The sequence below is a fragment of the Homalodisca vitripennis genome, chromosome X (genome assembly GCF_021130785.1).
Source record: "Homalodisca vitripennis isolate AUS2020 chromosome X, UT_GWSS_2.1, whole genome shotgun sequence".
Taxonomy (NCBI): Eukaryota; Metazoa; Arthropoda; class Insecta; order Hemiptera; family Cicadellidae; genus Homalodisca; species Homalodisca vitripennis.
The window spans coordinates 22,588,083-22,614,124 of record NC_060215.1 but is presented as its reverse complement, the minus strand read 5'-3'; the positions used below and the strand labels follow the sequence as shown (position 1 = coordinate 22,614,124).

General features: G+C 30.8%; 1 protein-coding gene across 1 annotated transcript in view; it reads right to left on the bottom strand.

The window, feature by feature from the left end:
- Positions 1 to 1,170: 1,170 nt before the first annotated feature.
- Positions 1,171 to 26,042, bottom strand: part of LOC124368769 (abhydrolase domain-containing protein 2) — a 38,646-nt gene continuing 13,774 nt past the window's right edge. The window contains exons 4-7 of the mRNA XM_046826120.1: positions 20,801 to 20,987; positions 14,595 to 14,789; positions 13,770 to 13,924; positions 1,171 to 9,328 (exon numbers count right to left, since the gene is read on the bottom strand). Of these exons, the coding sequence (XP_046682076.1) occupies positions 9,162 to 9,328; positions 13,770 to 13,924; positions 14,595 to 14,789; positions 20,801 to 20,987 (704 nt within the window). The 3' untranslated portion in view covers positions 1,171 to 9,161. The remainder of the gene's footprint in view (positions 9,329 to 13,769; positions 13,925 to 14,594; positions 14,790 to 20,800; positions 20,988 to 26,042) is intronic.

The window sequence follows — 26,042 nt, the reverse complement described above, 5'->3', positions numbered from 1 at the left end:
TTATTTATTTATTGATACCACATGTTGTATATTTGGTCCAGAAAAGGAAGAAAATTAATATTACAGAATGCTTTAATGTTTTATGTGCATTTAATATATATTTGTAAACACTACCTAAAACTGGCCAGTGACATTACACAAAATGCTAAACAATTTGTATCCTTTTCTTTGTTACATCGAGTTATGGCCTCTGGAATATGCATTTAAAACTAACATTACTTAGCATTAGAACCAAGTTTAATAAATTTCTCTGTTTACCAGTATCATCTGTCAAAGAGTGAATTGACTCTTGCTTCAGTAAACTATTTCTTGGTTTGATCTAAATATTACCATACCGATAGTTTTGTCCTTCAAAATGAATCTATTTGACATTTTTCAGATTATAGTTCATGGACTGGAGTGACTCTTCAGGTGTGACAAGTTGCACGATGGTGTCTATCCCTTCTTAAAGGTGCAACACCATTAATAGGCAACTTTAGTGTCAAGTCTGTCAAAGAAAAAGTTTCATAGATTTCTTTAGTGGATTTTCTATTACGTAAGAGTATAGATAGTATTTTATATAACTAATGCAAAATAATTTATATAAATGAAGGAAATGTGGAGTACACTTGTGCTGAATTGATACCTTTGATTGTATTAATTGTACAGGAGATAAATCAGCCTTACAGATAAGGTGTGCTGATATATTTTACTACCCGAGTCCCTCATTCCAAGGAGGGCAGTCCAAGCACTCACTTTTCCGTGCCTCAATTTATAGCATTGAATGAGTTCTCTTGTGATTAACTAATACAATCAAACATAAACAATTACCATCAAAAATAATGTTAACCACATTTTAGCTGAAACAGTTTCTCTGTTTTTATGAAAAAAAAACAGACTTATTTGGGGGAGGATCCTTGGACACTGATTTTTCTGGGAGGTATTCCATAACTCAGGCCACCTTATAGGAGCATATTCCCAAAGACTTGCACGTATACAATTTCTTTCTTAAGCCGTACATGTAATTATTGGAAATAAAATTTTGATGCACTAAACCAGTCAATACTTTTTCACTGTTATAAAAAACCTTACTCCTGATGTTACCATTTTAAATTTATCAACAGGTTTTCATCTTTCTTCAGTGCTAAAATGACACAAGTTGAGAAAGGGTGAAGATGGATGACACAAACCAAAGATTTAATACAACTGTATTTATTAATAAAATACGTAGCACATATACCTGAGGATACATACACATTTAGATATCAAAATATTGGGTGCTACAATACTGAAAATTAAATGTCATTATTAGATGAAACGCACAAATATTAGCTTAATTGAATACACTGCTATTTCATAAATGAATTTTCTGTGTCTTTAAATAGAACCACGAAACATGTGCTGAAATGGCCAAATTTGTAATTAGAAAACATATGCCTGTGAGTTTATACCTTAAAATACAACTGATTTGATTCTTTGCATGAGCATAATACTGTATCAATACAAGATTTACAACCTATATGAAGAGGAATTTTACAATTGTTCAATGTCTTTAAGGAAGAATTAAAATGTTAAGACTAAAGGCAACCAAGCATATAAGAGAACCTACGCGTCATATTTCATCAAACAAATGTGAAATGTTAGTTTAGTATTTTGTGCGATACAAACAATAAACTCACAGCCTATGTATCACCACTAAAGTAAGCAATTAATATACAAAAATATAATGCATTGGCTACATTCATTTCTTCACCTAAAAATCATAAAATTGCTTCAAGGGACTAAACCAAAATTGAAGTTTTGAGCAGGATCAAAGGCAATTTTATAATCAAGGTCACGTAACTGAAATGTAAACATTAGTTCATAACAGGAAAAATGTTTATAAAAATATAAATCTAAAAATACATCTTGCATAAATGGCAGACATTCAAAATGAATAAGGTCAGAGTCAGTCTTAATAAGTAGTCTTCCCTCTCTAACCCTACCTCTCATATTTTTTTTATATTGTTCAGGTATTTGGAGACTAATATATTAACTCTGCAATTCTTAAAAGTGTACATAAATAGTACCTTGGCATTTTTATTCTTTATTTTAGTAATACTTCTTTGTGCATTTACTAATGAAACTGTTCCTTGAGAGAATAAGAATTAAAAACCCCAAATTTAAGTTATACAATAATTAATAGCACTATAAGTATCTAGTATGTTGTGTGTTGTTTTTGAAAATATTCAAGTTTTTTAATGCTGAAATTAAAAAACATGTTACACATTCATTACCAACAATAAGATTCGGGTTAGAGAGGTTATGATATAGCTACAGGAATGACAACTTGTAAAAACTAAATAAATGTTTATTTTAGTAGCCCTAATTTAGATCATACAAATTATAAGTATAAATGAGACAGTTTTATTTTGGAACCATTTCCCAGCTACTGTTTTACAATAAAAACAAACAGCATACTAATGATGAATTATTTCAATTTATTACATTATTTAAGAACTGTCCCTTAAAAATCTATAACTAATCAGGTAGTAGTTTTGAAAACTTTGTTTCATTTGCTCATAAGAAAAAAGCTATTTTGAATTTTGAGCTATTTAACTTTATTGTCTGATTAATAGAACTTATTTTAATGTATAAAGTACTAAATAGTTTGCATTATATCTATCTACGAACCAATACAACTGCTCACTAAAGTTTATACACTATGTAGTAATAAAAAGTAATACTTGTTTGTAACTAAAATTAACATTTTCCCCCTTAAAATACCATATAAGGCTAACTCATTTGGCAGTTCATAGATTGTGTATTACAAATCAGATGGATTTAATTGATTTTATTATCAGTGTTAATTTCTTTGGGGACAGCACATTCACTGCTTGCAAGGGCAATAACTGCAATCATCACGTAATACTACTAACACTACCAATTTCTTTGGGGACACCACATTCACTGCTTGCAAGGGAAATAACTGCAATCATCACGTAATACTACTAATACTACCAATTTCTTTGGGGACAGCACATTCACTGCTTGCAAGGGCAATAACTGCAATCATCACGTAATACTACTAATACTACCAATTACTTTGGGGACAGCACATTCACTGCTTGCAAGGGCAATAACTGCAATCACCACTTAATACTACTAACACTACCAATTTCTTTTAACTTGTATTCCATATAAACCTGTCAGTCGTCTACAATGCACCGTTTCTATAGAGATTCTGGCAATGTATTGAATCACTAAAGTTAATGAATTATTATAGTACATGTATTTGCCCTGCCTCTGCCACTGCTACTGGTTATCACTTTGATTACTTGGCTCTCAATAGTCTCTCTTAAACATTATGGATTGGTCTGATGTTTACATGGAACAAAATGCCACTAAAGCTAAAAAATTTATAAATAACAGGTTGAAAAATTAAAGCCTTGGATGAAAAACTATATTTGTATGAATATCAAAATAAAATATTTAAAAAATTTAAAGAAGCATCCACAAAATCAAATTCTATGACTCCGTAGATGATGGAATTTTGTTGGAAAACCTTCAAAACTTGGAATTAGAGGAGTGGCTTTTAAACCGTTTGAAAGTTATTTAGCAAACAGGAAGCAATGTGTAAACATTTATTATTTTTTCAGTGAAATGGAGTATATACACCAAGGTGTCCCCCAAGGTTCTGTTTTGGGTACACTTTTATTTTTAATATAAATAAATGATTTTTGTGATGGTAAATTTAAAGGTAAACTCACATCATTAGCTGATGACACAGCACTGTCATACACGGAAGACAATATTATTTGCACTAAAGAACAAATTAATGTTGATTTAATGGCAATACAGTAGTTGTTTTTAGCAAACCATATGTTATTAAATACAGTAAAAACTAAATATATTAGTTTTAGATTAAGAAATGAGATGTGTTTTATTGAGCCATTAATGTATAAATTTGTTAAATGTTTATGTAAAGAATCTTCAAGCAATGTAGCTTGTAAGGAAATAGGAAAAACAAACCATATCGAATATTTAGGTTTGATATTGGACCAAGAAATAAATTGGAAAGTTCATATAGCAGATTTAAAGACCAAATTAAACAATTCAATAAGATATTTTTATTTTTTAACAAGACTTGTAGTGACAAAATTTAAGAATGTTATACTTCTCATTAATTGAAAAAAAAAATAGAAGAGAACATGGACTAGTATTTTGGACAGGTACTTATAACATAAATATTAATATTATGTAAATTCAACAAAAATAATTCATAACATTAATTTTAAAACATTAAAAAGAGAACCTTCGTTGCCCTTATTCATAAAGTTAAAAATATTATGTCTGAAAATCTTTAATTTACAAAGTATTGAGACTTTTTTCACAGAAAAAGTGGAAATGCTTCTCATCACTGCAATTCATACAGAAACAGACTTAGAAATCTGGAACTAATAGTTACACTTAATCCATACAATACTTTATTTACGAAAACCTACAATTTTCTAGCACCCAGATTCTACAACAAAATTCCTGATTACATAAAAAAATGAAATAGTAAATAATACTTTTTTTAGATATGTATAACCTTCGACTGGTGGTTGGTAGACGAATGCACAGACGTATTGTGACCTTCCATCGTCAAAAATAAACTTCAAACAAAGAATTTATACAGCTGTTCAGCAATAATTTCAGGTAAATCAATGTTTTTCTACACACCCTGTACTTGAATATTTCCTTCCTAGCATTCTACAGTTGACAGAAAGATTCAATTGTCGGTGGCTTGCACCAATCCAATTCTATTCTTAGTACATTCTCGACTTAATGGGCAATTGCTGAGCTAGTTAACACAGAACATTACATTGTCAGGGTCAGAATAATCAGGGCTTCCCTGTCGTTTCCTTATTCAAGAACAAATATTGTGTAAAATGGAAAATAAAACTACTGCCCCCACAAACTAACACTGATAATAGGCCTATTTACTAAAAAAATATTAACGCTGATAAATAAATTAAACTGAAATGTATCAAAAGCCTTAGAGAAAATATTATGCATTTATTAATTTATTATTTATATCATTTATTAATATATTTTAAATTTTGGATATAGTAAATTCTCCAAATATTGTATTACAGAAAGTAATATTAATTATGATTTCATACATTTTATGACACTACAAATTTACATAGCTTTTAACAAATAATTTTAAAATATTTAGTAAAAAACTTACAGCTAAAGGTGTAATTAGCGGAGGAAATGTAGGCAATGGGAAAATATAATTACAACAATCAGACTGATGGTGTGTCATCCTTACTGTCACCAAGGAACTAAACAAAAAGTTGAAATAAGATTAACAAGTCTCTAAAATAATGACAAGAGAGTTTTACCAAAATGATAACCTTTTCACAAGCAAAAAGTGCAATAATGAATATATTATAAGTTTGTTTAACTATCTAGTCAAAAACTCAATGTTTAACCAAAATTTAGGTTCCAAAATTTACAATGCATTTATTTTTTTATAAATAAATGCTTCTTTTATAGTCAAAATTGGTCAGAAAATACAATTCACTTATAAATGCTTTTGTTATAAGGTGCCTAAATGGTCTTTAATTCTTTAAATGCTTATACCTGTTGGATGATACTCAAACTGGGTGGACAATACAAGGTAATGGTTGAAACTTTAATACTTTTACTTTAAACTTTGCAATGCATTTCCAATTTTCAGGACTTCCTTTACTTTAAATATTGTACAGAATTTAAGTTACAAGTAAAAAAAAAACACCAACAAGTATACAACAATACTTCCATACAGATCACTTACACAAAATCTATTAAACAACTCGAATAATCATTATTTTAATTTATACAAGAGACTTCATTTTACTGCCGATTTCAGTGTATATTGACACAGGGCAGTGATATAAATAGATATGAGACAAGAGCTTGGGAGCACTTTCGAGCCTGACAACATAGAACAGTATCATTTGAACGCCTCCCTTCTCAAGCTGGGTTCAAATTCATTAACAGTCTCCATAACACTAAATTTACAAACAAATCCAAAAAAATTTTAAACCCAATTAAAACACTACCTGGTGTCTTGTGCTTTTTACTCAGTTGGCAAGTACATAGAGCACACTTACGATTGATATTCGCAGCGGTGTTAAAAAAAACCACGAATTTTGAATTTTGTTTCTTTGTATGTGTATGAATGTGTGACTGCGTGCAGCTGTGTGGAAAGTCGAGTGAACACTGCAAGAATTGGTATTATTGACTGTTACAATACAATATAATATATATTGTCAACGCAATAAATATATTCTATTCTTTTCTATTCTAAAAGCATTCAACGCTGTGTCTCATAGTATTTTACAAACCAAATTGTCCTTTTATGGAATTCTGGACCAGGTTCTAAGCTTCTTGCATCTTATTTGAGTGATAGATACCAATCTGTACTATTGCTTGGTATTATGTCTAGTTTTTAGTTGGTTAAGCATGGTGTTCCACAGGGTTCTGGGCTGGGATCATTTTTTTTTTACATTTATATGAAAGATCTCTCCACTGTAATTATGGATGGAGTGAGCCATCCATACCGGTTTGCTGATGACTTGGCCCTATCCGTCACTAGTAAAAGTGATCACATCTTGAAACTGAAACTTGACCACTGTTCTAACGCTATACTGGATAAGCGTAATGCTGATAGGCTTAGTTTGGATGATAAGAAAACCATTGAAATCATATTTGCTTACAATACAAGAAAATATGTAGATTATGAACTAGTAAAATTCTTAGGTATTACGCTTGAACCTCACTTGGGCTGGGAGTCATATTGAGTATGTTGTGAGGAGTGTGTCAAAAGGGATCTTGATGTTAAGCGTACTTAGCATGTATGTATCTCAAAATGCCCTTATCACTGTATACTATGGTCACATACATAGCCATATATCTTATGGCATAATGCTGTAGGGTAACCATCACTCTAATAAGATATTAGTACTTCAGAAAAAGGCAGTTCGACTGATATGTGGGGCCAAAAGCCTAGAGACCATTGTAAGCATTTATTTGTTAGGTTAAGTATGCTCACTGTAACTTCTCTCTACATATTAAATTGTTTAATCTATGTTAAAAAGCATATAAACCGTTTTTTGCTCTGTAGTAATATGCATTACTATACCACCAGGCAACGTAATAACCTATTTATTAAATATAATAAATATTCAAGAACACTGAAGAGCTTTGAGGTCATGGCACAAAAATGTTACAATGTTCTTTCAGTATGCACGAGAAAACGAGAACAGGTTTAAACAGTCAGTGAAAGTCTTTCTGGTTAGCAACCCTATTTATTCAACTGCTGAGTACTTTTTAATAGATTTTATTAACTTGCATGTTTAAACTAGCTCTTTGTAACGCTTTTTGATTCTTTTGTGTTTTTAGTATTGTTTATTTATTATTCTTTTAACCTGTCCTGTGACTTTTTATTTATTTTACTTATTTATTCCATGTAATTTTAACCATACTTATAGTTTAATACTTTGAATGCAATTTTACTTTAGTCTAATTATCATAGCACCTTAAAATAGTTTTTATTATTGTATGCTACACTGGCGAGACTCATTGCATGTACTGTGTATGGTGAATAAATAATCTTGAATCTTTGGAGCTGTTGCAAAAAACTGTATTCTTAATTTCTCTCTTTGATAAGCATTCAAATAAATATAATATACATTATTTGACTGACATTACATATCATAAAAGAACTTCAGATAATGTTAAGGTGCAAATCAATACATCTCTTTCACAAGGACTAATACCGTAGTTACTGGGACATTTATTTTACTAACATTATTCTGCATAAGGTTCCTTACATACAGTACCTGAGGTTGAATTAATAACAGTTAAATTTTATAAATATTTCAGTAAGTGCCAGTTTATTATACAACAAAGTTATTGTTATTTAAGGCACACATTTGCTATTATTAGCATATTTTCATGTAGAATTCTGGATGCTGGATTATACACAGAAATAGATTATAGAATATTGCTTAACTTCCAATACCACTCACTAGTACTAATAGCAATGGCGTTTTGATTATTTATAAAAGTTGAATTGAATTTTAAATGTTACCCTAACTTAAAAAATACCACCACTGATTTAATTGTTTTTACCCTCTAGACAATAACAAGTATAAAAATACCTATTGCCTTGATCTTTAACGGCTAAGCTATTTAAATTGATGGAATGTATTAAAATTAATAATAGACGTTTTTGAAAAAATATTGTTGGATGAAAAACAAAACTTTGAAGAAAAAACCTCAAAAAAGTAGAAAATTGAAAACAGGATTTTTACGAAGGAATAAAGGCTACATTGGTAAAAATCTATTGTTTTTTGGGAGTTGTTAAATAGAGACATGCAGATGTTTTATAGATATACTTTTTTGAATAAGGCCTCAAAATCAATATTGGCAAAAGAAAACAATAAAATTCACAATTTCTTACTTTAAATTAGAATCGGTTTCACAAAAACTCTGTTTATAAAACTCAAACATGTTGAACCCTACTGCAGAACACAAAAGGCTATAAGTTGATAAAATGTTCTATTTTGTCAAAATAAGGTTTCAATCGGTTCAATCTTTTGATCACTGGGAGTGAATAAAAAGAGTATATTTTGACGTCTCAAACCACTTTTTGCAGTAAAAAGGAAACATAATGTCTTTGGCTTCAAATCTTAATTATTTACTCATTGTGGAACAAGATGTAAATAACCAAATTATTAAAGAGCTTTAATAAAAAATTGTAGCATATTTTACCAACCTAATTTATTGTTAAAACATTTACAGGCTGTACAAAACTATACATACTTATTATTATGTACAACATGGACAATGAACATGTAGATAAACTAAGACAAAACTCAACAATGAACAATAGAAATTAATACATTTAAAGTTTAAGAAATCTTGACATTCGTGAACTGTAAGTTTGCTATAAGTCTTGGCAGTAACAACAACAAATTTAAATTAATTAGTGAAGAACACACAACTTTAGATACTCAAAATACACTTATACAAAGCAGTAAAATCAAACATTTTGAAGGCTGTTAAGTTTGTGACTAGTAAATTGTTTCAATCATTGAACATAGCATATATTAAATGTGTGGTATGAAGAAACAAGCTAGTCAATGAGAAGTGTAGGATGTAGCCTACTCAGGTGCTTTGGTCTCCATGTGGGCACAGACCAGGGCTCCGATGATGGATACCAGGGAACGGTCCAGCCATGACACGGGGTTGGGGTGGAGAAGACCGCCTTCGTAGAAGCCTAGATGCCCTCCATGTGCCATTTCAATATAAGCCACTTTGTTTTGATTACCTTGAAAAATATATTCCACTTTAAATTGTGTACCATACCATTCCAAGGCACAAGTCACATCGTTGTAGTAATTAATGTGACCTTCCACAATGTGATATTGTGTCATATAAGTAAATAAAACTAATAGCCCTGTCTCACTTGCACACAAACAATTATTTTGGTATTGTACTATGTGTGCAACTCAACTTGAATAGGGCTGAGAATGCAATTGTCGAGAATACAAAATTATATGAACACAGCTGATATAGTGTAAACACAACTAAATCTTTTGCAAAACTGAAGGTAACCAAATCTTTTGTCATAGTGACTGAGACAACTATAATTAAATAAAAATATTGAGTTTGCATTGAATCAACCTCTCCCACCATAGCTAAGTTATGTGTAAAAAAACTCAGTTCCTACGCCATTCTTTGGGATCATGTCTAAAACATCGCAGTGCATATGATGAGACAATGAGAACACCTCTTCATTTAGATTACACTTTATTTTGTAGTCTAGTTATCTCTGATGTCAAAATGACTCAAAGTATTTGTTTAGAACTATTTCATCACCAACTCATTTTTATCTGTTCAGATAGAGGTGGACTCCAGATTGCAGGATTGAAGTCTGAGACAGCGTCCAATTTCCGATACTGCACTAAGCAGAAGCTAAACTCAACATTCGCAACCATAATTGTTTATACCTCATAACAATGTTGACTACGATTCTTGTAATTTTGCTTACTTAGGGCTATCATAGACAATTAATTATTGTAACTAATTTAACTAAAAATTCTTTATGGACAAGTTACGGGGTTAGGCAAAAGTGTGGAAATGGCTGTATAGCCCTGGAAAAGCATTCTCTACAAATACCAAATTCAGCACACTATAACAACTAAAAAAACGTGTTTTTAATGAACTTTGGGACTTTGTCCCTCTTTCCAAAATGGGGGATATGGGGGGTAACTCCAAAATTTCATATGACACACCCCATCATCCGATACCTCATTAGAAAGGTCTTGTTAAAAGAATGCAAATGGTGAAAACTAGAGGTGTCTATCTTGTCCCATATCAAAAAGGCACTTATTTGAATCGTTTGCATAGTACACACTTTTATCTTCTTAACCATTTCATAAAGAATACCTGAACTCTGCACATTTTTATAAATTATTGTATCCTTTTAATATTACCTTATATTTGTTAAAATTATAAAAAAAATTACATTGATTTTCTTCGTACCTCTGACTGACCATCTCCCAAAGGTGACATCTGATCACCACGTACTCAGAAAAATAGCTTACTATTATCAGTAACAGTATGCAGTATATATACAGTCCTAATGTAAAAATGAGTCTAGGGCATTCAAAGACATCCAGTGCAAATACAACAAAACCCAGTAAAGCAATGATTTGATCTCAAATGATCTGGTACCACGAGTTGATAGAAACTATCGTGTAGACAAAGGTTCAATATAAACATTTTCAGAATGGAATTTCCTTGATTGTCTAGCTCAGTAACTTTTTTGCAATGTTTTCCAAAACTTTGCACAGATAATCACAAAAAATGGAATGGAAAGTTCTTCCGACATGACCTACAATTTTACTGAATTTCAATTGAAACAGTTTTGAAACACTCAAAAGGTTCGGTTCTTGCACCAAGCAATATATACCTTTTTCAGCATCTCAAATATCACCTTGGCGGTGAACACAACAACAATGGCCAAGAATTATAGAGGGTCCAGAGACTCATTGCTATTATGATGTTTCTCCAAAAATACTCTTCAGAACTATTTTTATGATATGACAAGTGGTAAAACAAAAGCTACTGCTATGTATAAAAAAAACAAAGAAAAGTATGTTAAAGCAAAACATCTATGCATTTAAAACAAACAATCTTTCTGTTTCCTCATATATAAGGAGTAGAAGGACATAAAAAGACATTATAAATTGATTTTTCCTTAAGTAGTTTAGCAAATTAGTCTTTCCCTTTACCTACTCTCTTTATGTTTTACCAGCTAAAGCAATTTACAGGAAAATATTCATATCTTAATCACATATCTTATTTATTTCATCTACATTTTAGTAATGTTTTTTACATTTTTCATGAGGGTTAGTTTTATTTCATATATTTTTATACAAGGTATTAGATTTATACAGGATTTAATTTTGCATTGTAATTCAACACACAACTAAAAATCCAAGTAATTATAAAAGTATTTCATTCAAAATTAAAAATTGTAATCATACCTTAACCTTCTATCATACAGTGTCCCACAAAGAAATATATGTTTAGTCTGCTGTTGCATGCTTATAACGCCACGGATCACTCTAAAATTTCACACACTCCTTAATACACGGGTACAAAAAAATTCTGTGAAGACTCCACCTCTCTGATATTTACAGAAATAAAATTATTTAAAAAAAATAATTAAAATAACATAAATCATTACTTTTTAGGTCTTGAAAATAAAGTTTCAAAGTCACAAATTTAATTAGATACAAACAAATTCGAAAATAAAATTTAATGCCTAGGAAATTTCTGTGATGAAATGTTTGTAAACTCCAGTTTTAAGTTCTGCCTTTCTCAGTTATGATGGTCACCTGGCGAGCGGAGCAATAAAGCAAAAACCAGTATGTTTTTCTCATATAGAGTTTGAGAATACTTTTTCACTGGCTTCTCGTTCCAACAACAGATTCTACCATTTATCTACAGATGCTTTAGTTGGTTACCCAGGAAGACAAGCTGTAAATGTCTAACTAATTTCACATTATTATAAAAAGCATTGGCCCTTTCATAACAATTGTTCATATGTAAAAGACACTTTATAAATTATAACTAACATAATACTTCACAGTAAAGAAACAGTTTATAATGCTCTATTTTAGTGTTGTTTTTATAGTGCTGCAATACAATAAATATTAAACAAAAACTAATTTTTTTAGAGACATTTTTGCCTATACAAATTCAATTTTAATGGGACATTCCAGGAACCTCTATTAACCCTGGAACTGATCGACATTACAATGTCGAACTGATACACATCCATTTTGACAGTTCATATAGTACAAAAGTCAACACTACCATCACTATTTATATACCATTTCAAACAAAAGACTGCTGATTTCAATGGTGAAGTTTTTTTTCTGTTTTGGCAACAGTGATGTCACGGTGACATCATAAACTTGCCAGAATGATTGTCATCTAGCTATTTTGAACCAGGTGTCTGTCTGTTTTGGTCTTTAGATCTAGTCACAAAAGGTATTTATTTTGCGAGATAGTGTTGACTACTTATAAACGAGTTTATTATGGATATTCTGAATCAATATGTAGTGTTTTTGTTAATAATTTCATAGTTTTCCGTGGGATATGTTGCAATTAGTAAGCCTAGGTCAATCTAGGCTATTGTGGAGTGCAGTGAAAGTGTTTTGGAGCTTCAATATCAGTGATATATCATGGGTATGGTTTATTATATTGGTTTATAGCGTGTTATAAGTTTGTTTTACGCTCTTATTTAAATAATAACCCAAAACTTTAATGAGTTTTTCATTTGGGAACTTGTTGACTTGTCAGACTCAGACAACATAGGATTTGACAATGACACCTAGGTATCCCTTTATGCTTTCTGGAACCCAAAACTAAGCCAATATTTCAGAACATTTCCAAACTTAGTATTTATTTATTGTAAAATTAATATATCAGTTAATATTTCCATATAAAAATTTACTTTTGAATTTTAATTTTTGAAAATAATGTACCCTTAGTAACAAATTTAGTTACTTTCCACCACTTTCCAAACATAAAAAGAAAATTAAAATTAGGTTATTCATTTTTTTTGTAGTGCATATAATTATATAAATTTTGGTATACTTTGGAAACATTTAGTGTAAGAATTATAATTTTTGTAAATAATCCTACTCACAGTAACAAATTTAGCCTTTTGTGTACTATTTGTGGTTTTTACAAAATATTTAATTTTTCTTCAAAAGAACCTGGATACCATTGTATATTTTCTGAAAATAGATAAAATGAAGAATAAATTGGAGTCTCAGATTCTAATATTTACTGTATAATCATACTTTACCAGGTGCAGTCCCACCACTTAAAAAAATATATGACAAAAAAATTTTAATCTAGTCATATTTTTAATGGTTTATATAATATGTTTATATACCATAATCATCTCCACGTTCTCCTGAAAAAAATAATTTATACACATATAGGTTTATAGTAAAAATGTATATTTTACAAAATGTTTAAAGTACAGGTAAAAAACACCAAAAAATGGCTTGCCCATATGAGGGAAAAGTGACTGCCAGTACCAGGGTTAAAAAGTGTGGAGTCTCAAAGTGACTAGCAGTAACAGAAAACCACACATATATATATTTCTTTGTGAGACACTTTATTTAATAGTTATATTGGAAATGCCCAATCTTAAGTTATAAACTGTTCTGAGTTGTACTCACAGGCAAATTGGCGGATAGGCTCCAACAGAGGATCAGGTATCAAAGGATCATCCTTGCTGTTGATGAAGATGACCGGTAGAGTGATGCCTTGCAAGTAGTTTATGCAACTGCTCCAATCGTACAGCTCTTCCACAGAGTTAAAACCGTAAATCTTCCTGGAAAACATAAAATGTGGTTTTAATAAGTTTAAATTCCAAAACCAGTTTAAATTTTCTAATAAGTACGAATATTCTACACGTTGACCTACATTTTTATTCAAAATTATTTTTAGTAAGAAAGATAAAATGATTGATTTGGTAACCACATTGTAAGACAAAACAAATATGAAATGTTTGAAAGTATCTTTAATTTTTTTTAAGTTTTTTTTATTCACTTTATTAAACAAACATTGAAAATCACCCAAAACAAGATTGTCTTTCCTTAAGATTTTGACAAAAATATTATAATTGTCTGGAGGTGAGTGTACATGTGACAGTTTTTTTTTTTTTACTTTCCAATGAATTGTGAATTGTTATTGTTAACATCAACTTATTATTGCAGTGTTCAAACATACCTTGTGTAAACACTCCAATAAAATTGTCTGAATAGTAATTATTTTCAGAAAGAGTGGAAAACCCCTGCTGAATTTTTTACCTTAAAAGTACAGTTCCCAAAGTATCAACAACTGAAATAAGTTAAAGTAGATTTCCTTCTACTTTTTACTGCTACTGTATTCTTTTTGTAAGAATTTCAATAACACAAATAAAATTTTAAAGATTTCTATTGTCAATGGCATTGAAATTTTTTTCAAAAATTTTAAACAATACCTATTTCTATTTTACTCACCTAGTATATGCATCGTCCAATTCCGGTAATGTAGCTGCAGATATGATTTCTCTTTCATTCAGGTTATAGGTGGTTTTGACCTCTTCACTCAGAAGGATACGATGGTGCCTTAAAATGATTGTCTTCATCGCCTCTGTCATGGCATACAAGTACAAGCGGCGGAAGTTCTGCCAGTTCAAGAGCCATTTGGTGCCTCTAAAACATAAAGAACAATGGTTGGATTCCATTCAGTGTACTGCAACAGACTCAGTGAGGCTTTATTTAACTCATGCATTTCTGAGGCTGAGTGATAGAGAGCTTGATAGCTCTAACTGAGTCTTTGTAATAAAGGTATTTTTAACTTTGACTATATCTTACAATCAGTGTATTGACAGACGTTCAAGAGGAGAGATGATGTTAATCATTTATGAACCAAAATTGACATCAGTAAGACAGAATCCCATTTGTTAACATAAAACTATTTCACTAATACAAAGCCTTTTTTAATTTTTAATGTTATAGTATTATTTTTTGAGTTGCAGTAAAATATTGATTAACCAGAGGATATGCGCCGCAAGCCAACTTGGATAGCGAGATTCTCGGTTCAAAGAAACACAAAAACAATAACACATGTAAGTAACCAACAAGCAACTGGAACGCTCATTACAGTCTGCACAGTGACAAAACTAAAGGCTTGTCATAAATTACATGGCCAAGACAATCACTTCAAGAGCTCCATAACAAGACCAATGCTTGTTAAAGTTTTTTAATCGTCTGGTCAAGAATAAAAATAAAAATTATAATTTAACCCATTGAGGTAAGCATACGCACTGGTTACGTGGCACTTGGTCGGGAACAAACGTTGAGTCACACACTGGTTCCGTGGGGACATTTGACATTACTGTTCACGAGTTCATTGTATTTCCGCTAGATATCGTTAGTATGTATATTACTAGGTCTTTAGATATCACAAACAAATAAATAATTTCATTTTCATACTGTGGCTAACCTGACTTTTAAAATATTTTGTGTCTGTTTCACTACTGATCAGCTGATAAGTCATCTTGTACATTATGTTCTCTGACTGTTGGTTTAGATTATGTATAATGATGGAGCGTGAAATCTTGCATGATTTTGAAGTTGATAAAGCATTGTACAGTGATAGTGATGAAACCTCTGATGATTGCATTATACCCCGATTTAGAAACCATTTCACTAATTTAGTTCTAGACGACTCAGACCCTGAGGATGGATATTATCTAATATTTCTAATATATAATATAAAAATGACTTGTCTGCACCCAGTGTTGTAAACTTTGAATCTTGCCATACAACAACATATTTACCATAGCTACTGACCTTTGAGTGGAACAATTAAAAAATCAGTAGTGAGTATTTTATTTTAATTTTTTTAGTTTGAAATGAAATGAAATGAAATGAAATGAAATGATTTATTAGCCCAATAGAACATTACAATGTTATAAGGCTCGTCAAGAAATAATAACACTAAATACTAAATAACAATTTAAAAAAAATACTAACTACAAACAATAACATATAGCTAACTACAACACAAGTAACATATAGCTAATACTAGGTTCATGGATATTTATTATCTTATCTTAATTAATTTTCTGTGGACGAAAATCGTAAAAGTATAAATTTCAGTTTGAAGCATGTATTCTTTAATAGTTTTTTTTGAAAAGCCTTTAAATGTAGGAATCTCTCTCCATGCTAAAGGGTAATTTGTTAAAAAAATGACTGACTATTTGTAAGAGAAAGATGTTTTAAAATGGGTTGTTCTGTGTATAGGAAACAGGTAGAAAATAACTATTACGTGTTGTGTAGTTATGATGGGAGATAAAGGGATTGGACTGTATTCTTTTATATGTTTGAGTTAAAACTTCCATTATGTAAATACTTCTTACTGTTTAAAATTTGAAGATTAAAAAAATGTCCTCTACATGATTGATTAAATTTCAAATTTCCTAGAATTCGGATTTGCTCTCTTTTGAGTTTTGAAAACCTGTTCAATAAATGGTGAACTTCCCCAGGAAACAATTCCATATCTCAACACAGATTCGAAATAGCCAAGATAAATAGTTTTTGCTGTTCTTAAGTCAGTCAAGTCTCTAATTTTACGAATAGCATAACATGCTGAATTTAGTTTCCCATTTAACTGACTGATGTGATTTTCCCATCTAAGATTGTCATCTAAAGTAACACCAAGAAATTTACAATTTTTGTAGAAGTAAGTTTACTTTGGTAAAAAGTTTATTTCTCAAGTTGTTCTCTAAAGTTTTCTAATAAAGTGAAAATTAAGTATGGATGTTTTGGAAATATTTAAGGATAGTTTGTTAGCTTTTAAGCCAGTTAAAAATCAAACTAATGTTATCATATAATTTTTGAGATAGTTCAGTTTTATTGTCAGATTTAATCAAACTAGTGGTGTCATCAGCAAAGAGAATTAATTTGTCACATAAATTGAACTGCTTGGGTAAGTCGTTTATAAAAATTAAAAATAATATTGGACCTAAAACTGACCCTTGGGGTACGCCTGCCTCCAAATAGCGGGCAGGAGATAGATATTTATGGACAGAACCAGCACTGTTTTGAACTATCTCTACAACCTGGCTGCGATCCCTCAGAAAGCTACTAAACCAATTGAGAAGCAACTCCTCTGATGCCATAATACTCCAATTTATTTAACAAAATTTCATGGTCTACACAATCAAAAAGCCTTTGGAGGTCACAGAACAGGGCCACAGGTCGATTGTCCCTGGTCCCAAGGCAGTTAGCACATAATCAGTTAAACTTATGATAGCATCTGAAGTTGACAAATTAGATTGAAAACCAAATTGATTTTTATTTATTATTGAGAATGATTTTAAAAAAATTTTTCAAGCCGTAATTTTTACAATAGTTTCTAATAATTTTGAAAAAACTGAAAGAACTGAAATAGGTCTGTTAATTTTCTGCAAGATTTGAATTATTGTTTTTAAATATTGGAGTTACTCTGGCTACCTTGAGACATTCAGGGAAGACTCCGTGAGTCAGGGAGCTATTCCACCAAAGAGCAAAGAGGTTTTGACAGGATGTGGATGTGTTCCTTCAATATCCTTGGGAGGTATTCCATCCAGGCCTGGTGGACTTACTTGATTTAAATTTTACTTATAACTTCAATTATCTCTTTTTCACAAACAGGATTAGAGATAAAAATGAACCATTACAAATGGATTTGGCAAAAAATTTTGTGGATCGTAATGCTTGAATTCAGCAAGTCAAGTTGGTTTGAGATAATATGAGAGGTACACTTGTGAAGTGCCTGTTAAATGCTATTGCAACATCCATTGGCTCAGTAATATCTTGTCCATTAACAATTAGATTAATGTTTTTTTTACAGAAGCGAATGATTTAGTCTCTGAATTAATGATATTCCAGGTTGTTCTTGGAATATTTTTAGAGGGATTGTATTTTATTTACTAGGGGTTCTCTTTTTGCGTAAAGGACTATTTTCTTATGATGTTTTAAGGTAAGTTTTATATTCTTTCCAGCTATTTTCTGTGTTTTATTGACTTGGCTCTGGCAAACAGCTCCCTTGACAGGACAGCACTTGCCCTAACCACATCAGTTACCCAGGAATATGGACTTGACTTAAGTTTTGTTATTGTTTTTAATGGGAATGCTAATTCATAATATAATATCAACTTATCAACAAATTTTGAGAAATTTGCATCAACCGATTCACCAGAAATCACATCAAACCAGTCCTCCTTTTGCAGAAAGTCATGAAACATTCTATGACCCTGCTCAGAAACATATCCTATGTGTAATTATTTTACTATTTTCATTTTTTAGTAATAAATTATTGACATTTATTTTTCAAAATTTGAGAAAAATTATGATCTGAAAAGCCAGAGTGAAGGTTAAGACTTGATAGCAGATTCTGAGGTATGTTACTAACAATATTATCTAAACAAGATTCAACATTTTTTGGTAACTCTAGTAGGTTCATTTATAAAATATCTAAAATTATAACATTTTAAAATATTCTTAAAAAGCTAAAGACTCTGAGTTATGGTTTAATAAATTAATGTTAAAAATCACCTAAGACAACTAAGTACTTTTTCTCTTTCAAAGCTAATTCAAATAACAATTGCAACTTGGAAATGAATATATGAATATCGGAGTCTGGTGTTCTGTAAACAACTAACAGTTAAAATATTTAATTTATTAGAATTAGTTGAAATTAACTCTATAGAGGAACATTCAAAAACAAAGACTTCACTAAATTTACAAATATCATTACGTTCAATAAATTGTATATGATTTTTTACAAGAAGACAAGAACCTCCCCGTGTCAAACTAATTCTACAATAAATTGAGGCTACAACGTAATTTTTTATCTGAAAATATTTTAAGTTTTTTGCTGACAACCAATGTTCACTTATAGCAATTATATCTACATTTACATCATGACTCAGATACTCCAGCTGTATAACTTTATTTAGGATACTTTTGAGCATTTTGGTGTAATAAGGTTAAGGTTTTTATATTATTAATATATTTGTTTTTTGTGAATCTATATGGTTCTTACAGGTTAAAGAAGTATTGTTTTGTGAATGTGATATACAGGCTAGGTTACTGTTAATATTTTCTTGCGCTGGATGTTTTTAGATATATGTTTTTATTCATATATATTTTTGAATTTTTAGATATATGGTTAATTATTTATTCTTATGTAAAAAACAATATGGGCCATATTAAAACAATGCTAAATACACAGTTTGAAATGTTTCACTTCAAAAAAAGTGTGTTGTTTTTTATTTTTATTTCTTTTTGGCAAAAACTTTTTTTATAATTATAAGTTTTAAAATAAAGCATTTTGCTCATTAAATTTTTTTATAGTTATTACAGTATAACTAAACTCTTACATTTTCACCTAAATTAATTGCTGATACCAGGCCTGCAGAAGCTTCTATAACTACTACATCAATGGGTTAATTTTAAATTTGTTCATATAACTTAAAATTTACTACTCAAAAATCATTTGTGACTATCTTTAAAAATATTTGGTCTTAATCAGATCAACTGTTTTCAAAGTTGCAGTTTGGTTCATAAGCATATAAAATCCTTAATTTTTTTAGTTATCACTGGCATGAAAACAGGAAGTTATTGTGTAAATCATTTTATTTATAAGTCTAAACAAAAATATAAGCTAAATTTTAATGTAACTCCTGTTATTGTTGCTCTAATAGGTAGTTTGTGGTTAACGTTTAAGCCTGCAAATCTAAACCCTTTGATCCAAGAGTAAATGTTTTGCTAATTAACAACTTCACATCTTCAAAACTAATTTTACAATTATGATAGACCCAATCATGTATTTAAAACATATTTAGGAAATCCCAGGTTTCTTCTATTGTTTTTCAACAGTACGTTATAATTTTGGAATAGAAGGAGCAGCAGACAGGTTAATGACCTTGGATGTGTTGAAGGTGAGGGTAGTTTGAGCAGTGACAATGCATGTGTTCACTCTGTCACTTCATTCATACTACCTCCCTTCCATTGCTATCACACAACTAGTTTTCCTGCATTTTTATTTAAATATCACACTTGCACTAAACAGAATCTGTGTCTCTTTTCGCCATAGTTTGTTACTGTGTTATAATATTTACACATGTACTATTGTAATTCACCTTTTTGTTTTCTGTATTGCAACCAACCTATGATACGTCACTTAAACTTCAGATTTAATTTTTACTGTAGGTTTTTATTTGAAAAATCAGGACAATATTTTGTGTAGACATCATCTACTGGTAGGCACAGTCATCTAAGTCTAGCTGATTATGCGGACAAATTCAATTTTATTATATTGACTTGCAGATCAACATCTATACAATGTGGGCTAGTGGTGATGATTCAATATCACTATTTACTACTTGTGAATCCACAGTACACATAACAATAATAATAATAAATGTGTGCTTACAAAATATTAAACAAAGTGTTAGATATTTTCCCTCCAGAAAAATTAACAATTTGAGAGTTAAGGAGCACAATATACCAACAAACGGTTTAAAATACACTTTTAACTTATGTAAGTCCAATTTCTTACTACTTCTTGACAGCAGAGAGCACTAGCAAGTTGAGCTGACTGTTCCCAAAAGTATGCAGCAGGCACAAATGAGTTATTAAGAAACAAAAACTGTTTGGCATTGAATACTTACTCAATTCCATCGTATCCTTGACAAATAGAGATTCCCCCAATCAGATTTGGTACTTTCTCCTTGTCCTTCTCACCCAGGTACTTGGCAACTATGTTGCCACCCATGCTGTAGCCTATGCTGACTACCTTGGTCTCCGGGTGTCGCTCACACAGATGATGCAACATGTCATGGAAGTCATTTGTATGTCCTTAAACCAACAACACCACTAATTATACGATTTTCAAAATCATAGAAAAGTGTAATACTTGACAATCAAAACATTCAGTTGTTAAACAGTTGAACACATGTGACAGTAGGCCTGCCTACTGTGCAATTTGTTTTTCACAAAATTTATCCAAGTTGTAAAAAATTAAATAATACTAATATTAATGAACTATGCTAATGATTTCAACTGCATGCTTAGCGATGAATAAGAATACTGATTTATTTAAACCATCATTTTAAACGACTTTGATATGCATTTTACAAATCAGCTGTATTTCATGTTGACAAAGTCAGATTTACAAACAACCATTTTCTTATATATCTCTGTCAAAAGGATAGTTTTCAAATTCTCAGTAGTTATCTATAAGGTAATAACAGGTAACAATGAAGTTATAATAATTAAATATATATATATATATATATATATATATATATATATATATATATATAAATAATCTATACTAAATAATAATTAAATAAATATATGAATAATCTATACTAAATAATAATTAAATAAATATACAAGGGTGAGTGGCTCTTGGTGTGACAACATTTTTTGGGTTATAATGCAATGTAAATGTGATACAATGGCGGTTATAAAAAAGTCTAACTCCAAAAATTAGGTCTGAAATGAATTATTTTCAGTTTTTCTAAAATACCCGTATTTTTGTACGTAAATCTGATATTTCTTGTCAACGTATACACATATGTGAGCAAACTACATCATTTTTAGATTCTCCGTTCAATTTTCAATTTGAAAAAGTTATCGGTTCAAATGGTAAGAAAAGGAAATTAAGCTTCAGGTCGATTCAAATGGCAAAGTTGCTAAGTTTCAGAAAAACTGAAATATCATCGAACCCCATCTTTTTACCACACCTTGTACACAAGAATGTGTCAAGTGATATTAAAAACTTTGTCATTTAATAGGCTTTAAAATGGTATGCCATATGACCGACTATTTAGGTGCTTGCCATTAAAAAAAATCAGTATAGGTTAAAAGTTAACACTGAGTAGTCATAGGACGGTATAATAAACATAATCTTTGAGCATTAGTAAAGATATTTAATAATGGAACTTTAATCAATTAACAATAAGGTAAATGAAAATTAGAATACCTCATGAACACAAAACATTAAAAGTAAAATCATTGCAGTTCATTCTCAAAATGGCGACCTTCTTTTCTCACACAAGCTCTTGCTCGCTTTCTCATTGCTCCTACAGTCATTTTAAAAGACAGTTTTTCCCGAAGCCTTTGAGCAGCCAGACCAATTCTGCCTCGTAATTCTTCTTCTGAAATTACTGGGGTGGAATAATCTTTCTGCTTAAAAAAAACCCCACACAAAAAAGTCTATAGGTGTAAGGTCGGGAGATCGGGCAAGCCATGCGACAGTTCCCCCACGTCTAATCCACTCGGGATAGTTTTCAGTCAGCCATTGACGTACTGTTGCAATAAAATGTGGAGGGCTCCATCCTGCTGGAATATAAGCTCGTCTCTTTCAACATTTTTTAAACCATGGAAAACAATGGTAGGTAGGTCATGTTGCAAAACATCTAAGTAGTTTGTTCCATTTACAGTTCCATCAAATATGTGAGGGCCAATCAATTGGTCGCCTAAGACTCCACACCAAACATTAATTCTAAAACGCGTTTGAAAGGATTGTTCCCTTGTCCGGTGTGGGTTTTGTTGATCCCAGCGGTGCATATTATGACAATGAAAATTCTTGTAAACAATGACTCATCAATCCAAAGGATTTTTCGAAAAAAATGACACTGCTCTATGTCTCTGTTTAGCAACCAACGACAGATTTGTATTCTAGGAGCATAATCAGTTGCTTTCAGACCTTGAACAGGCGTAAAATGGTATGGATGGAACTTATTCTTATGCAAAATGTCCAAAACCTTCCATTGTGATACACCTACGTCTCTAGCAAGTTGTCTACTACTAACTTCTGGATCATTCCGAACTGAATTTAGAACTACTTCATCTAATCCTACATCATGAACAATGTGTCCTACTTCGTTAGGTTATTTGTGAACTGTACCTCCCTCCAAAAGACGTTGATGGAGTCTTGAGAACACAGAATGATTGGGAAGTCGGCGATCAGGGTAGCGAGCTTGATACTCTCTTTAGGCAGCACGCGCATTTCCATCACAAAACCCGTAAATAAAGTGCATATCAGCGTATTCTCGAGTAGTGAACTCCATGGCAGCCTACACTTGACTAAATTGAGCAGAAAAATAGTTCATTGGAGGTAGAAGTAATTCATGTGGACACTGGTCTTACAAAACAAGATAAGGAATGAATGTACAATACTGGTGAAAGTGATAAGATAAGGAATTAAAACATTGATAAAAGGATGTGACCATTAATCCGTAACTAGCATCCACAAATTATTAGAAACTTCTTTACTTCTTTGTAATCTCAATTCCTTGTTTTATGACGCAGTTTTATAAAACATAAAAATTAAGTACAGTTGTTATTAAATTGTTTTAATCTTTTTGTAGCTTGCATGTTTTTTAATATTCAAACCGATAAAAGTAGGTATCTGAATACTTAACTATGGTCATATGGCATACCATTTTAAAGCGTAATAAATGGCAAAGTTTTTAATATCACTTGACACATTCTTGTGTAGAGGATGTGGTAAAAAGATGGGGTTCAATGATATTTCAGTTTTTCTGAATCTTAGCAACTTTGCCATTTGAATCGACCTGAAGCTAAATTTTCTTTTCTTACCGTTTGAACCGATAACTTTTTCAAATTGAAAATTTAACGGAGAATCTAAAAATGATGTAGTTTGCTCACATATGTCTATACGTTGCTGAGAAATATCAGATTTACGTACAAAAACACGGGTTTTTTAGAAAAACTGAAAATAATTCATTTCAGACCTAATTTTTGGAGTTAGACTTTTTTATAACCGCCACTGTATCACATTTACATTGCATTATAACCCAAAAAATGTTGTCACACCAAGAGCCACTCACCCTGTATAAATAATCTATACTAAAACTATGATAACAATAACACATACATACACTTAATACACAAACAGAAATAAACATAATAAAAAAATACATCAATATAGATAAAAATGTACTGCTAGTATCACAGGCTAAAAAACTATCAACAGAATAAAATAAATTCTCTTTTAACCACCTTTCCATTATTATTTTAAATCTTTTTATAGGGACAGGCCAAGCTGTTTCCGGTAATTTGTTAAATACATTAATTTTCATATATAGGTGGCTGCTTTTACTTTTTCCAAGTTTGATAGTACATAAATTTAGAATATGTTTTTTTTTCTGTTAAAATAACTATGAATTTTCTTTGTAGATAAAAAATAACATGAAGACTTTTTAACACTCACTAAACAACAATAAACATACAAATTTGAAATTGTCATTATTGTTAGCTCCTTAAAAATTTGTACACGTTTCTCTTTCAGGTACATTCTTAATAGCCCTAAATGCCTTTTTCTTAAGCTTTTAAGCCACTTAAAAGCTTTTTGTGGACCACTACTACTGCCCCACAATGTTATTCCAAAAAAGCACAATAAGTTGAAACTAGCATGTCTAAGGTAATACATTTTCTTAATTTACGTAATAGATAGACAACTCTTGACAATTTCTTACATAATTGTTCAATATCATGGTCCCAACCCAGTCTACTATCCAGAAGTATTTCTAATAACTTAACAGGTGTAACATCTTTATAAATTGTATTATTTAAAGAAAATATTATTTTTTCAGTTTTTTTTTCATTAACAAGTAATAAGTTAGCTTCGAACCATTTCAGAGCCTTTTGTCAAAGCCAGGTCCTCCTCTGTTATCAGTTCATCTAAACTTATAATTATTCATCTATATTATAATATAATATAACCCCTAGCTACATATTTCATTACATCAGTTGTTTCAATTACATTCCACTTGAAAATTATATTATTATTATTTTTTAACTAATATTGCGATCTAAAACATAGTTATTTACCAGTTCTACGGCATAATTATCAGACACGTCCTTATTTATTTCATTTAAATCCAACACTTTATCAACATCAATAAAATAATCATTAACAATCTTAGACTCTATTAAAATATCCTGGTTTCCTTTTGTTTTGTTTGACTCAGCTTTAACAACATTCCAAGCAGCCTTACGTTTATTGACGGAATTTGTGATATAATTATTATTTGCTATTTTCTTAGAATGAGTTATTCTCCTCCTATACAATCTTTTAGCCTGTAAATAATCATTTCTATATTCATTTTCATTTGTTGTATTTATATTGTTCTTAAACCTATCATATAAATTAATTACATATTCTTTAAGTCTGTTCAGCTCTGGAGTGTCATTTTATATTCAATCTATTAGAACTTCTTAATTTTATTTTCTTAATTTTGTAGCTTTCTTCAAAAGTATATAAAAGTAAAGAGGCACAAATAAGGAGTGACTACACACTGACAGAGCCCCAAGGACTTATTTTAAAATTTTTAGTTTACGCCAGTTCTTCAGACGAGGTTGTAGGTGGCAAGGGTAATACTGAAAAGGTTGTCATGCATTTACTGAAAGAAAAACTAGGTAATGGACACAGTATCTACATGGACAACTATTACAACAGTTAAAGTTTGTTCTGTAGCCTCTTGATGCATTAAAACTACTCAATAGGAAACTTTGTGCCAAGACTGAATATTTATTCCAACTGAAGTAAAATCAGCCATGCTCAAAACTAGTGAATCCATAGCCAGATACGGTAACAGTGTGATGATCGGAAAATGGAATGATAAGGTTGTAAATATTTAAAAACTAAAACAATAAACTGTAAACATTGGCAGTAAGACAGTAGGGTTGTGGCACGAGGGGTCCACTGGTGGCTGATGGAACAAAATATTCATTACCAACAGAAGGAACATTCCAAATCTGGTTTGGACCTATATTCTACGCTTCTGAAGATAGTAAATAAGGTGAGATTTTTACAAAAACAAAAATAATAGCCCTAGGGTACTCATTACTATTGACATCACGCAGCAAATGGGTTAG